This window comes from Trichechus manatus, unplaced genomic scaffold, assembly GCF_000243295.1.
Source record: "Trichechus manatus latirostris isolate Lorelei unplaced genomic scaffold, TriManLat1.0 scaffold00061, whole genome shotgun sequence".
Taxonomy (NCBI): domain Eukaryota; kingdom Metazoa; phylum Chordata; class Mammalia; order Sirenia; family Trichechidae; genus Trichechus; species Trichechus manatus.
The window spans coordinates 5,462,912-5,478,501 of record NW_004443997.1 but is presented as its reverse complement, the minus strand read 5'-3'; the positions used below and the strand labels follow the sequence as shown (position 1 = coordinate 5,478,501).

General features: G+C 48.2%; 1 protein-coding gene across 1 annotated transcript; it reads left to right on the top strand.

The window, feature by feature from the left end:
- Positions 1–2,134: 2,134 nt before the first annotated feature.
- Positions 2,135–12,679, top strand: UNC119B (unc-119 lipid binding chaperone B). Its single transcript, XM_004379008.2, has 5 exons — positions 2,135–2,423; positions 5,469–5,582; positions 8,839–8,947; positions 9,074–9,246; positions 11,735–12,679. Exons 1-5 carry the CDS (start codon positions 2,180–2,182, stop codon positions 11,845–11,847), a joined length of 753 nt encoding a protein of 250 aa, XP_004379065.1. The 5' UTR covers positions 2,135–2,179; the 3' UTR covers positions 11,848–12,679.
- The last annotated feature ends 2,911 nt before the right edge of the window (positions 12,680–15,590 follow it).

The window sequence follows — 15,590 nt, the reverse complement described above, 5'->3', positions numbered from 1 at the left end:
TAGAATTTTGTTCTACATTTTTCTCCAGCTCTGTCCAGGACCCTCTATTGTGATCCCTGTCAGAGCAGTCGGTGGTGGTAGCCGGGCACCATCTAGTTGTGCTGGACTCAGTCTGGTGGAGGCTGTGGTCGTTGTGGTCTGTTAGTCCTTTGGGTGACAGTGTTTAGTTTTTGAGCAGAAAAGCATGATCAAGTTTGCTTTTAAATTTTAAGAGAAAATAAGGCTACTTTGGCATAGAGTCTGCCTTCCAGACACAGATCCCAAGATATTTTCTTTTTTAAAAAGTATACAAGCCACCCATGATCATATACTTGTTGTGATAAAATAGTATAGAAGTAGCTCTTAGTGGCGTAAAAACTGAATATATCCCTCTTTAGCCCCTTCTAATACTCTCTTTTCCAGAGGAAACCAGAGTTAATACTTTCATGTATATCCAGACCTCTAACTTTACAATTACATAACTATATATTCATATACTTTTTATTTTAAGCAAATGGAATTCTGTGACTCGCTTTTTTTCACTTAATAGATCTTTGAGATCTTTCTATATTAGTAACACATAGATCGGTCTCATCTTTTCAACAGCTCCAACACATGGATGCGACTGTAATTTATTTGTAATTTTTCAGCATTACAAATGGTTTTGCAATCAACATCTTTGTGCTTACATGTAGACTGAGTTCCTGGATGTGGAATTGCAGGTAAAGGAGTTAATAAATTTACCATCATCTCTAGAAAGAAAAAAGCTGTGGTCCCAACGAGTCCTGGTGTTCTTGAGCAAGTGTGTATGGGGAATGGGCTAAATCCCCCTCTTGGCCATTCCTAATTGAGTAGCATATTAGAAGTTCCAGAAATTCTTCGGTAACCACTCACTGTTGAGTGGTTTAAAAAGAGCTGTTTGCAAAAGGAAAGACTTTTAATCTTTGTACATATTTACTAAAATCTCCCTGAAAGGTTTGGTAAGTGCCACCCAGTGGTATTTAATCTCTCAAAGACAGGGCAGTATTTAGGTAGGAAGTTGGCCACGTACCATTCCACACAGCTAGGCAGCAGGGGTGGAGTCAGGTTTGGACCTTGTCCAGGAACCAGCCTGGGCCTTTCAGCCCCTCCTAGGCTCCTCACACCAGATGAGAGGGACTGAGACTGACCAGGGGAGGAGGAAGGGAGTTTCACTCTGGCCTAAGTCTGGCTGAGAGGTGACATCAGGCCTAGCAGACACATTTTGCCTCAGTCAGTCCCAGGCCTCCAACACAGACAAGTGGATTCAGAATCCCCAGAAGAGCAGGCCCAAGTGCCTCCCTGACCCCACTCTGGGTGTAAGAGGGCAGCCTTTCCCCCACCCACTTTCTCCAATTGGTGCAATCATGATTAACTTCCAGTATGTCACCCCTGTGGGGCCTCTCCCCAATCCCCAAGCCCTCGGTGGAGCCTGGTCAGAATAAACCACTTCCGTGTGCTGTAATAACTGCAACTTTGCTGTACACCTTTCAGAGCAGAGGCTGGTTTATCTTCTAGTTCATTCATACTTGACCGATCAAGGGGAAGGACCACACAATAAGTTATGTGCCTCACAATTTTTCCCAACAAAGTAGGGGCTCCGCCAGAGCAGGGGACTGTTCAGGCTTTCACAGCTCACTCACTCACTCGTTCATTCAATCATTGAGCACCTACCACTTGTCGGACATTAGATACTGCTGGGAATATAGTGGTGAATAAGGCAAACCGAATCCCTGCCTTCATATTCTTATATTCCCTATAGCCCAGTCCAATGCCTAGCGCAACGCCTGGCTCAGCGGGGCTTAGGGATGGCAATCTAATTGGAGGACTTATCCTGAAACTGCCTTTGCATAGCAAGCACTGTTTTAACTTAGATTCTATGCTAAAGATTAACAAACACTTTCTCAAGATGCTTTGTCCACAGTTTGATAGAAAGTCAGTTGACGGTACAAAACATTTTTAAAACATTTAGGGTGGCTTTAGGGGCCTGCTGGAGAGTCTGAGGATACTAAGGCCCCAGCTTCCCCTTCACCCCACCACCGGGCTCTCCCGTAGGCCCCGCTCCGCCCCAGGCTCCGCCCCCAGTCCTGGCCCCGCCCCGCCCCAGGTACCAGCCCGGGCCCCGCCCCCGCCTCCATAGTTACGGCGCGGTGCAGTCGGCGGCCATCTTGGCGGTGGAGCCATGAACGGGTCGAACCCGAAGGCTGTGGCCGCGGGGTCGGCGCCTGGGCCCGGGGGGCTGGTGACTGGCAAGGAGGAGAAGAAGAAGGCGGGCGGCGGCGTTCTGAACCGGCTTAAGGCGCGGCGGCAAGCACCCCATCACGCGGCCGACGACGGCAGCGGGGCAGCGGTCACCGAGCAAGAGCTCCTGGCTCTGGACGCCATCCGGCCCGAGCACGTCCTGCGCCTCAGCCGGGTCACCGAGAGTGAGTGCAGTGCCTGCCGCGCCCTCCCCTCGAGCCAGGTCACGGGCCCCTGGTAGCGGTCAGCAGGCCTGGCCGCTCCCGGCTCAGCTAGTCCGGGGTCCACCCAGGCCCCTCGCTAGCCAGGCCGCGCTTCATACCGCTCCGCGGGCGGGTTGCGTCCTCCCCGCTCTCCATCATCCATACCTAGTTGGGAAGGGGCTCACCTTAAACTTAACCGCATTCGCTGAGTCCGGCCAGGATAGCTTCCCCTTGGCTGGCTGTCTCCCCACCCCCGCTGGACCTGCTTGGGGAGGGGGTCCCCTTCAGCCGGCCGAGGGTCGCGGTCCCCTAATAAGTGGATCCCTTTCCCCCGCAGGCTGGAACCCCCCTAACCATCAGGAAGGTTCCCGCTCAGCGAGGCCCCGCTTAACCGGTTACCTCCCCAGCTTCCGCAGCCCTCTGCCAGGCCGGAACCCCTACCTGCTTTCTCCTTCTCCGCTACCCTCCACTCCGGCCCTGACAGCCTCTCCCCCTGCCAGCCTGCCTGGACCCCCGCCCCCTTTTTGTCCCCAGCGTTGCCGCTTTGTGCAGGTGGGCTTTTTCTTGAAACACTTTGCCCCGACGTTTTATGCACATTTAAAACAGTACCACATTAAAAAATAAAGTTTCAGTTCGTATTCACAGTCTGTAAATGTGAATCCTGCTTTTTACATTTGTTCTAGTGAATTGAGAAATTATGTCAGGGTTTCAGGTTTGCAGTTCTTGCATTAAGTGCAGCCATCCTGCCACTTTTCATTGCTTTAGGTAAAGGTGGAAAGAGATACATTGCCCTCCCCCTGTCCTGGATCTCCTTCCTCTTCTGTTCTCTTCCAAGCTAAGCCCTGACTTGGCACCCTTTCTTTTGCTATTTTTCTCCAGGAATTTGCAGTTACTTGGTTAGGCCCGGCTTGCCCTGCCCACCTCCGACCTCCCCACCACAAGGTGCTCACTTGTAACCCTGCAACACCCGCACTCATTTGATGGATCCAAGGCTGCCATAGTGTCATCTGCTGAATTGCATTAAGTAGTCAGGCCAGGGCTGCTCAGGTGTACCTCAGGAAGCTGGCGGCAGCTCCAGTGACTTGGCGATGGGGGTCTGGGGAAAGTGGGCCTTGGTCCAGCCTGCTTGGAAGGGAGGTCTTATCTTCTAAAATGGTTTTAATTTGATTACGTGTATTTTTCTGTCCCCATTTTCCAGCTCTGTTTGGGTTGGGATTGTCCTTTGGATGCCTGGGTATATCTTTAAAGGGTCTTGCTCTTCAGTTTCATTGAAACAGTGTGAAAAAGCCGCTTCTGTTCTGACCCAGTTTTCATCTGGGGCTCTGAAAGTACGGAAATGCTCAGCACCTGACTTCTCTAACCTCATGCTTTTTCCTGATACCAAGGGTGAGTTAAAACCATTCTTAAGTCTGGTCCTAAGCAGCATTCTAGGTGGGCACTCAGGTCCTGCACTGGGCCTTGGGATTGGTGCTATTGCCGAAACCAGTCTCTGCAGCTTATTGGCAAAAGCACCACACTGCCTGTCAGAGGTCGGAGCTTGGTGACCTCTCGAATTTGTTCCTTTTCTTCATGTCTGTTCCATTCAACAAGTTGTTTATTGGGTACCCTCTAAAGGAGCAGAAATAATCTCAGCGTTTCTTGGAGGGTTACAGAATGATCAGTAGCTTTCAAGTTTGCCATCTTCCTGGAGAGACAGCCTGTAAAATATGAAGCACCTAATGCAAGCAGGCAATATAAAATAAAGTGCCAAAATGAGTTGTGGAGAGAAGATGCTGTCAGGAGTCACTGTAGAAAGAAATCAATGAAGGGATAAGATTTTAGCCTGTAACTTCCTGAAATTTTCTAGGATCGGTACTATTTTGATTAGCTGCTCAGGTTGTTGTAGGCTCTACCTCACTTTGACCTAATGCCTTCACCAGCGAATCCAGCTGGTGTCACCTGTGTATGTATGGTCCAGTGCCAGATTTTGTACAGGTTGTAAGCTAAGAATGGTTTTTACATTTTTAATGGTTAAAAAATAATATTTTGTGGGACATCATTAGTATATGAAATTCAAGTTGCAGAGTCTATAAAATAAAATTATATTGGGTCACAGCCACACTCTTTCATTTACGATTGCCTGTGGCTGCCTTTGCGCTACTAGGGCAGAGTTGAGTAGCTTTGACAGAGGCTGTGTATAGCTTACAAAGCCTAAAATGTTTATAATCTGGCCCTTTACAGAAAAAGTTTGCTGATTCCTGCTTTATAGCGTTCATGGTTGACAAACAAGCACTATATTATCCATTGTTGTTGTTTGGTGCCATCAAGTCTATTTTCAACTCATAGTGACCCCATGTGACAGAGTAGAACTGCCGCATAGAGTTTTCTAGGCTGTAATCTTTATAGGAGGAGACCTCCAGGTATTTCTCCTACAGAACTCCTGGATGAGTTTGAACATCAACCTTTTGGTTAACAGCTGAGCACTTAACCGTGGTCCTTTTATATTATCCATTTAGGAGAAAAAAAAAAAGTTTCCGTCTATTGAGTTCCGACTCATAGTGACCCTATAGGACAGAGTAGAACTGCCCTCATAGGGTTTCCAAGACTGTAATCTTTATGGAAGCAGATTGCCACATTTTTCTCCCACGGAGCAGCTGGTGGGTTCAAGCCACTGATCTTTCAGTTAGCAGCAGAACACTTAACCACTGCACCACCAGGGCTCCCTATATAATCCATTAGGTCAGTACAAATGTTTTAAAATAGATTAAAAGGAAGAAGTCTGTTGTGACAAGTTTATAGATCGTGAAAGGTTTATAGGCCATTTTGAGGTGTTTCCAAAGAAAATCTCCTTTTCCTATCCGTGTTTCTAAAATATAAAATAGGACAATCTTTTCAATCACGCCCAGGCCATGCTTTTTTTCTTTCTTGGATCCCTTAAGTCTCTTCACACAACTTTTGCTTGGGACAACATGGTGGCATTTCAGATAAATTAAGAAGTAAATGATTTGGAGAAGTTTTTAACAACACTGATCTCTGTCTCATTTTCAGATTATTTGTGTAAACCTGAAGACAACGTCTACAGTATTGACTTCACCCGCTTCAAAATTCGAGATTTGGAGACAGGGACAGTGCTTTTTGAGATTGCCAAACCCTGCGTTTCAGGTAGGCCTCAATATTGTAGCACTCACTTGACAGTTGGAGTAAAAGGTCTTCAAGGCTCTAAGGTTTGTGTGCCATTGCATACTGTGTCATGGATTCTGGTGTGTTCCGCTTCCATGACCTCCCCTATGACCTCAATGTTCAAGTACATCTCCTTTTCCCATTGGGAAGACTAATGGCCTGTCAGGTGTGCTGGTCTGAAACCGTGTTGGGAGGCCAGTGTTTGTTGAGTATCTACTCTCTGTTGGTCACTTTGTTACACAACTGTATATGCACATCATCAGCTCATGCATTCCTCTCTCAGGAATTGTTATCATTTCCATTTTACAGATATGGAGATTGAGGCTCAGAATTTCCAAGGGACTTTTCTGTGGTCCTCTGCTCTTTCATCTAATCATATTGCCTTCGTTTAGGAAAGGAATCCTTGAAAATAAACGATAATGAGGAACGCTTACTGGAGCCTTGAGTCCTGGGGACATTGTGGAAGGGTGACACTGAGATTTCCAGTGCAGACCATGAGGCAGTTTCACCCCACGCTTCTTATTCTTTTTCCTTTAAATAGTTCCTCAGATTTCCCACTACATCCTAGTTTGAATTTTAATCCCCACCATTTTCTGGAGGAGCAAAGAGCCCAGATCTATGAACTCATCTGCTTAAATTAGCCTTGAGTACATGCTTCCTGTGCTTGGATGCTGTTCCAGGGTGATTCATTTCTCTCTTTAAAAAAAAAAAAATACCTGTTGCTGTGGAGTTAATTCTGAGTCATAGATTTAGCGCCCCCTGGAGTTAATCAGTTATTAGCACACTAGCACAGATAACCTTCATAGTATCAACCGTGGTGTGTAATATCTTTTTTTACAAAGCTATTCTCATCTGATTTGCTGCTTAGAAAGAGCCTGCAAATTTGATAAGGCAAGTATTACTCTCCCGGATAAGTTGAAAGACTTTCCTACAGGTTCAGCTCAGATTAATAACAGAGCCCAGGCTAGAGCCCTAGTCTCCTCACCCACCCAGTATTGTTTATGCTGTTGTGATCTAGTACTGACCAAGGTGGCTAAAGGCTCAAGCTTGTGGGTACTTACTTACCTTGTATGGGAGGGCCAGGGCCAGCTAGCCTCCTGGGTTGTGGTATTCACACCCCTAAGTCACATGTCCTAGTACAGTAAATCCCCAGGTTATGAATGTTCGACTTATGGACAATTTGTACTTGCCCTTTAATGTTATGTAAATTTGCTCTCACTTTGAAATGATTGAACCAACCCCTACTTGCAACAAATTCTTCATCACATTCACCTTCACTTGCTGCACATGCAGCTTTTAAATCATTAAAAAGTCTTCAAGCTTTTCCTTGCACTAAAAAACCAAAACCAAACCCGTTGCTCTTGAGTCGATTCTGACTCATAGCGACCCTATAGGACAGAGTAGAACTGCCTCATAGGGTTTCCAAGGAGCGGCTGGTGAATTTGAACTGCTGACCTTTTGGTTAGCAGCCAGGCTCTTAACCACTGGCCACCCGGGCACTATAGTAAGGCTAAATAAGAATCGTGTGCATCTGTTCTGACTTAGCTACAAATTCCACGTAAAGACACCCTCAAGAACGGATCTCATTCGTAACCTGGGGATTGCTTGTACTTAGGATGTTTTGAGGACCCCAGGGGTACCACAGGTGTACGGAATTGGATTAGACAGGGCTCAAAACAGTCATTTCAGTACAAAACTAAACCATCTCACGAGGATCAGCTGTAGACACTGTAAAGTCTTTATCCTTAGGGATCTTGATTCACTCAGAATAGCCTCACACTGAACCAGTACCCTCCTCTAGCACTTGTTCTGATGAGTCTGAATCCCTGAGCAGATTTGATCTGATGCCCTTTAAATCACAAAGGGGCCAGGGCTCTGGAGTCCCTGGGTATAAACCCCTACTCAGTCTGGTTGTCCACTTGCTCTTGGGCTTGTCATAGGGGCAGAGGTGTTTGGATGCTGAAAGGGCTTTTTATATGGTACCATGTTCACCCTGGTGGTGCAGTGGTTAAGCACTTGGCTGCTAACCGAAAGATCAGTGGTATGAACCCCGCGGCCACTCTGCAAGAGAAAAGACCTGGCAATCTGCTCCCGTAAAGATTACAGCCTAGGTAACCCTGTGGGGCAGTTCTCCCCTGTCCTATAGGGTTGCTTTGAGTTGGAATCGACTCAGTAGCACACAACAACAGCAGCATGTTCAGCTTAAAAAGAAAAAAAAACCCATTGCCGTTGAGTCAATTCTGACTCATAGTGACCCTGTAGGACACAGTAGAACTGTGCCATAGGGTTTCCAAGGAGCAGCTGGTGGATTCGAACTGCTGACCTTTCGGTTAGCAGCCGAGCTCTTAACCACTGTGCCACCAGGGCTGCATGTTCAGCTTAGACCTGGAGAATATATCCTTGTTGGCCACTGGATGGTTATTAGTGGGAACTCATTCCTTGCTCACCTTAGTATAGTTCTCTAATCCATCTTACAAATCTTTCATCTCTTGGGCTTAGGGATGGACTAGACCAGAGGGCACTCTCAGCTTGTGGAGCCTCACACAGCTGCCACACATTGCTCCCTTTTGCACCCGCTTCACCCTTTCCTAGGTAGTCAGAGCTTCAGGCCTGGTATGGCCTGAAGTAGCCATCACTTCAGGGAGGTACAGTACCCCAAGGCTGGAGGCCAATGTCTTTCATTTAAATAACAAATTTGCTTCCAGTGCTTTGTCTTCACTGCCTGTCAAAAATTTTTTCATTCTTTGACGGAAGGAGCCTTTTAACTATCTTGAACTTTTATACTCTTATTCTTTTGGTTACTGGTTAGCACTTCCACTTGGTGAACAGCAGACCTCATCTATATAGTATAGACCATGTCAAGGTGAAACCCAGCTTGTGCTCCAGGCTTCACCCTTAGGGCAAGGCCCAAGCCCCCAAATTATATAAAAGCAAATAGCTTAGTGTTTCAGAACAGGCCTCGAGTCAGGTGGACCTGGGGTTAATCCCAACTCCTTCTATTTACTATTTGAGTGACTTTGGACATGTTACTTAACCTCTCTCTGAACTTCAGCTTCCCTAACTGTAAAGTGGGGGTAATAATGGCACCTCACGTGAAGATTCTGTGAAGCGTTTAGCACAGGCCTGGCATATAGCAAGTGGGCAGTAAATATCGGCCAGCTTACTGTTCATTGGTTGTTGTGCTGCTTGGGCTGGTGGCTCCAGGAAGGTGCACTCAAGGTTCCATGTGCTCTTTCAGACCACGAGGAGGAGGAGGAGGAGGGTGGAGACGTGGATATCAGTGCCGGGCGTTTCGTCCGCTATCAATTCACACCAGCATTTCTCCGCCTCCGGACAGTTGGGGCTACGTGAGTACTGGTATTTCCTGAGGGAGGACGTTCTTGTTCACAGAGAAGAATGCTCTCACTTGGGTTTTGGGTTGGCTTTCGAGGAGGGAGCTCAGTAAAGTAGGCTCACAGAGATTTGTTTTGCAGGGTGGAGTTCACAGTGGGAGATAAACCTGTGTCAAACTTCCGGATGATCGAACGGCACTATTTCCGGGAACGCTTGCTGAAAAACTTTGACTTTGATTTCGGCTTCTGCATCCCCAGCAGTAGGAACACTTGTGAACATATCTATGAGTTTCCCCAGCTTTCTGAGGATGTCAGTATGTATCCCCCGACTCCTATACCGCACCCTAGATTCTTAGGGCTAGAAGGAATGAGACTTGGCATCTCCATCTGGTCCAATGTCCTCATTTTTTTTTTTTTTAATTTCTTTTTTTAATTTCTATTTTATTACTGTACTTTAAGTGAAAGTTTACAATTCAAGTTAGTCTCTCATACAAAAATTTATATATACATTGTTATGTGACCCTAATTGCTCTGCCTGTACTGTGACAGCACACTCCTTTCCACCCCTGATTTCCCGCGTCCATTCAACCAGCTCCTGACCCTCTCTGCCTTCTCATCTCATTTAATCTCATGTATCTTCTTGAGCTAAGAAGCACACTCTTCACAAGTATCATTTTGTGTCCCATAGTCCAGTCTAATCTTTGTCTGAAGAGTTGCCCTTATAGGAATGGTTTCAGTTCAGGGTTGACAGAGAGTCCAGGGGCCATGCTTTCTGGGTTCCTCCAGTCTCAGTCAGACCATTAAGTCTGGTCTTTTTACTAGAATTTGAGTTCTGCACCCCACCTTTCTTCTGCTCCATCAGGGACTTTCTGTTGTGTTCTCTGTCAGGGCGGCCATCTAGTTCTTCTGGTCTCAGGATAATGCAGTCTCTGGTTTATGTGGCACTTTCTGTCTCTCGCGATGCCCTCATTTTGCAGATGAGGGAAATAGCAACATGACATACACCTAGTCGTTTGGCCTCAGGCTTTTTGTTTCCCATTGCTCCTATCTTCTCCTTCAAACTCTGACTCTGCCCAGATGGGAGCATGGAAGATTTCATAACACAGGCCGTCCTTTTTCAGTGACTGCTGTGGGAAAGGGTGGGAGATAAGACAATCCCTTGGACTCCAATTAGATACAGCCCTCTCCTCTCCCCTGCTCATCGTGGTTTTCCACTGTGTTCTAGTCACTGGCTCCTGCCCAGCACTCTTCATTAGTCCTTCACATTTTTCCTGAATCTGAGCTGGATGTGAATCTGCAGGCTAAATAGAATCAGAGGGCTGAGGACCTGCCCTTTCTCGTTCTCTGCAGTAGAGGGTTGGTTAGGTGAACTGTTACAGTAGATCCAGTAGGAAATGGGGAGCTGTTGTCAGTTGTGGAGCAGGAGTGACGTGATGGAAGCAGTGTCTCAGGAAGAGTGATCCTGTAGTCGTGTGCAGGTAGACCTGGGGGAGACACTCCAGGGAGAAGGCTGCTACACAGCACAGGTGAGGGAAGAGATGGACTGAACTCGAGAGAAAGAGCAGGCTTTATTGGCGTCAGTTTCTGTGACCTTGGTGCAGCTACCTCAGGGTAACATCTGTAGTAATTAGGGAAGTTTCCTGTAGAACATTTATGAGGATGTGAGTGGTATCCTGGGAATAGTGATGGAGTTTAGTTGGGTTGTGGGGAAGGATCTACATACCCTGGCTAGTTTTCTCAGAATCCCGCCCACGTCCTTAAAGATGATCATATTCTGGAAACCAGCCAGTCTTTGCTCTTTTGGCAGTGCTGCTCGTAGGTGAAGTGTGGCTTGCTGAGATGCTGGGCAGGGTGTTTATGAGGCATCTGATCCTAGTTAAACCCATCTCCCCAAGCTGGGCTGGAATATTTAGGTACTTGCAAGAAAAAAAAAATTTGTATAGATTACAAGTTTTAACCTAAAGGAATATAATTTCCTTCTTGATGCCAAATAAGCTGAAAGAGTTGAGAGATCAATATTCTGGATATAAACAAAACAGCTTTGGCCTGGGCGGGTTAAAAAATCTTTCAATAATTAGATTCACTGTATGAACAAAATAGCATTTTTCTCCAGAGAACTCAGCATAACATATAATCATTAACTCAGAACTGAGCATAGGTAGTGCCTGTTAATTATTCTGCTTTCTGGTATGGTCATAGAGTTCTGGGAGATGGCCTGAACAAACAGAAGACTTCCATTTAGACCCCAAAACAAGCAATCTATTGCTGGATCGCTTGGGAGTTCATCCCTGGCCATCTCTGGAGCAGGCTCCTTGTCCTTTGTCCCTTAGGAGTTGTCAGCAGGGATTTCTGTCAGGGGTGCCGTGGGGAGTGGACACAGTGAGGCCCAGCTGTGTGAGTTTGCCCTGAAATGTCTAGAAAGAAAGGAAACAGACCCAAGGCCAGGGCTGGCCTGCTCAGCTGAGAGCACGGGTCAGTAAGCCACTGTGGGCCCTGCTGGCAGCAGGGTGAGCCCGTTTCCCTGGGTGCTGACTGTGAGAACCCAAGAGAATCATGCCAGACAGTGGATTGCATCCTTACATTGAAGTTCAGCTCATGTTCAGTTTAGGGGCCTCTGCTCACCAGTTCTTACCGGCTCTTGAGGGCTGTCTCCCTCTGTGCTGATGTTATCCTGGCAGAGTATACTCGCGTTTTCTAGAAGGGCCAGCCAGTAACTTTTGGAGGGGATACTAAGTTTTTTCCCACTGAGCCCGTGGGATGGACTCACACATAACTTTGTTTTTTCCTTTCTCTGACTTGTAGTTCGTCTGATGATTGAACATCCTTATGAGACCCGCTCTGACAGCTTCTACTTCGTTGACAACAAGCTGATAATGCACAACAAGGCTGATTATGCTTATAATGGAGGCCAGTAACTGCTGCAGGAGTGCACAGGGGAGGCGCTTTGCTGCAGCCATGAGGTCCTGGCACACAGAGGTGCTTGAAGCTGCTGTTTTCAACACACGTGTGGAACCTGGCCCCAGGAAGTCAAGGCTGGGGCAGGGGGCAGGTTCCTGTGCTCCAAGGGAAGTGCCACGCAGTGCTGTGTTTTCTTCCCCAGCATTTTTTCTCCCTCCTTTCCCCCTGCCCCTTAGGTCTCAGAGGTACTGTAGTAAAGTTAAAGATTAGGATAAGGCTCCTGGAATCCAGATAACAAGGAAAGCGTATTTTCCCATAGTTATAGCTGGCTGCTGGTTGCACTGATGAGCTTCCATCTCTCTGGGCATAGCTGTGCTCAGGTGAGACGGCCCCAGCCGGGCCGCTTGCAGGTTAGCAGCCCTTCTCTCAGCTGCTAGGTGCAGTGGGAGGCTCTTTCCAGGCAACTCCTCCTCTTGCTTCTGGAGCCACCATCCGCACAGCCTGTCCTCAGCCTGTGCCTAGTCCTCACCAACTGGAACAAGCTGGAAGAGGGGCTGCTGCCAAGAGGTGGAGGTTTGATTCCGGGGATGGGCAGTGCCGCCAAACTGAAAGATGCATTTTTGGGGGTGCCCTGCTCACCTGTGTGACTTCCATGGTCCACTTCCAGGGTCCGCAGCTGGTGTCTCTGGGGTAGACCGAGGTTTCAGCCTGGCAGTGCCTTCCTCTTCTCATTCGGGAGGAAACGTGAGTTCGCTCTGCTTCACCCGGCTCCTGACTTTGGAGTCGCTCCTCAAACCGAATGTGTCCGTTTTGTTCATGGAACAGTAGTATCTTCCAAGGCCAGAGCAGGCCTTGTTTTTTTTTTTTTTTCTTTTTTTTTTTAAATTCCAGACTTCTCTGTGGAGGTTTTATAAAACGTCCGTGGTGTTCCCAGCACCGGCGAGGTGCTGTTAGACTTCTAATAGTATTAATCAGGCTCCCGGGGCTCATCTGGCTCATGACGGGCCGTGTAGTTACTGACCAGCAGCTGCTCCAAAGGAGATACTTGCTTTTCTCTACACAGCATAGCCTGGAGGATTGGCCTTTGATGGGGATTTGCCTCTGAAACGCTGTACATTTCTTATTTAGGAAGGTTTTCCTATCTTGCCTTGGTACCGAAGTAGTTTCTGGAACCATCTTGGAAGGTCAAACCTAAGTAATGCAAATTCTGATCCTTCATACTGCTGGTTGGAATTGTCTAGGGCATTTGGGAAGGGTGAAATATGCTGACGTGGCCTATGCGAGAGGTGTGTTCTCGAGAAGGCGTCCTTGTGTATCCTGTGAGCTGTGTTTGTCCTCAGATGCTTATTGCTTAGACTCTCACCCCCTCAGCTCCCTATGGTTGTCTGACTGTGTGGGTGGCTTTCGGTGCTCAGCCAAAACTCCTGGAAGGGCCTGGGTGTGTGGTAGCCATCACCGTGTGGCATCACAGTGACTGTGACAGCAAGCCGTGTCCCAAGAGCCTTGGGAGGAAGGCCATGTGTGGCTCGGGAAAGCAGGGCCAGGCCTGCCTTCAAAGCTCCCGTGCGTTCACCAACCAGTGTTGTTCCCTGGTAGGATTCTGGGGCTCAGTGCTCTTGAACCTCGGCCCGGTGCTCTGTGCCAGCCCCAGAGTCTGGGCTGTGCCTATGCTGGCAGCTTTCTCATGGAGAAAGCGCCCCATTACCCTTGTGTCCGGGCACTGGATCCAACCACAGAGGGAAGAGACTGTGTACCCTGCAGAAAGGTTGCTTCCCACCAGACCAGGCAAATCTCAGAACTGGGGTTGACTTCACATCTGGGTGCCTTACGTGTGGCTGTGCCCGTGTGCTGCTGGGGAAGTGGTGTTGCCGTCCTTCCCTCCTCCTCGTCTGTGGACAGACAGCAGCACTGCCTCCTTCCCTTGTGTTTCTCATCGTGGAGCCTCTCCTGGGATTTGTATGTTCCAAAGTCCCTTCTGTCCGCTACAGAAGCCCAATCTGGTGAGGTTCTACTATTTAATATTAAAATATTTAACCGGCATGTGGTTTCTGCACTGCCCAGAGTGTGTCTTGGAAATGTGCCCCAGGGCAGACTGTCTCTCGAACCCTAGCAGGCCATCATTTATCTGCAGTGTTAGCATTTGCCAGGAAAAGGGATGGAAGGCTGGAGGGCAGCACTCGAGCCGGCTTGACTGGTGCTGGATCCTTTTTCCCGTTAGCCTCCCGCAGTCTCACTGGAGAACGTTTTGAGGCCCGTGCTCAGTCTGTGCCCAGTACGACGGGGACTTGCCATCTTTTGCTGCTGTAGGTCTGGTGTCTGTGTCCGGGACTCATGATCCCACGTCTGACTGCTCAGGAAATCTAGAGAAGGATCACCACTCTGGGGCGCTCCCACGGGGAGTTTGAAGTGCATGTTTTTGTACCTGAATTGGGGAGAGAATTGGAAATCCTACTTTCTCAAAAAGTACCTGAACCAATCTGAAGTTGAATCAGGGGGCCATGCTATCAAGGAATCTGGAAGGTTGATAGCAGTTATCTTGTGATGTAATGGAAGGGAAGACCTCTCCACATGGGGAGACCCATGCCGTCTGTTAGAGCTGGCACCCGAGAGGAGCTCCTGGAGAGAGCACATTCTGGTACACTGGCGGGCCCCCCTGGGGCAGCGGGCCCTGCTGCCTGCCCCTTCCGCTCCTGTCTCGCTCCTGTCCCTCATCTTCACATCTTCCGGGAGAGAGCCTCTCTTTTCATATCGAGCCTTTGGGCTAAGATGCCCTTCTTGCTTCTCCAAAGAAGACCCTGATTTGTTCCGTTCTGTGTTTTAAAGGGTAAACGGGAAAGAACGACTAGAAGTAGTTCTCTGCTCATGTGAGATGGCCTCTCCAGATGTGTTAGCTCAAAGCCGTCTCAGAGCCGAGAAAGCAGTTTTCAGGGCCATGCGCTTCTTGACGGCATTTACAGTCTTGGGCCATCTGATTCCCAAACGTGGGCCGTGATTTGGGGAGGTTTAGGTCTAGCCATGGACTGGTGATTCTTGAAACTTGCAGGGATTAGGGAGTCGTTAACTGTGTTTTCAGTTGAGGTGGAACTCGTTTATGGAGTGGATGCCATAGGCTGTATCTGACGTACAAATCGGGACTCCTGCCTTAGTGTGTCCTGCCACCCCTGGTGTTCACTGTCACCATGACGTCAGTGGGGTTTGCGATGGGAAGAGTCTGAAAACTCACAGCCCGGACTCCTTGCCAGTGCGTGAGGCCTCCTTGGTGTGGAGGGTGCTGTGTACCTGGTGGGCGAGCCTCGTTGTTGCGGCTGACCTGTCCCCAACATGTCGCTCACATTCCACGTTACAGAACATCTCAGCCACAAGCGGGATCTGGTGAGGAGGACTCACTCCTTGTTTCACAAAGGATCATGTAAAGTCATTGACATTGTGAAAGTCTATTTTTTTTCCCTTGTAAATCTATTTTTCACAGAATATAAGAAACATCAATGACCTGGTCTGTCCTTCCTCTTTCCTGCTTCACCCAAGATCCTCATTCCACTTTGTATTGTCTGTGTGTCCAGAGTAAAACTAGGCACCTTATTTGTATAAAATGTTATTTTGCCATAAGAGACCAGAATAAAGGAAAGGTTTTCTCAGTGTGCGGCCTCTCCTTTTCTGGCTCTTTCCCTTGTGTTGCTGGCGGGGGGAGCGGGGGCAGGTCCGGGCTGGAGTGGGCACTGAGCTTCTCCTGCCTTGGCTATTACGTGGCCTTTCTGTAAGT

Excerpts from the sequence above, each read along its gene's own strand:
- UNC119B (XM_004379008.2), top strand. The coding sequence starts at position 2,180 with ATGAACGGGTCGAACCCGAAGGCTGTGGCCGCGGGGTCGGCGCCTGGG. Across the intron at positions 2,424-5,468 it reads CCTCAGCCGGGTCACCGAGA|ATTATTTGTGTAAACCTGAA; the intron begins GTGAGTGCAGTG and ends TCTCATTTTCAG. Across the intron at positions 8,948-9,073 it reads CTCCGGACAGTTGGGGCTAC|GGTGGAGTTCACAGTGGGAG; the intron begins GTGAGTACTGGT and ends TTTGTTTTGCAG.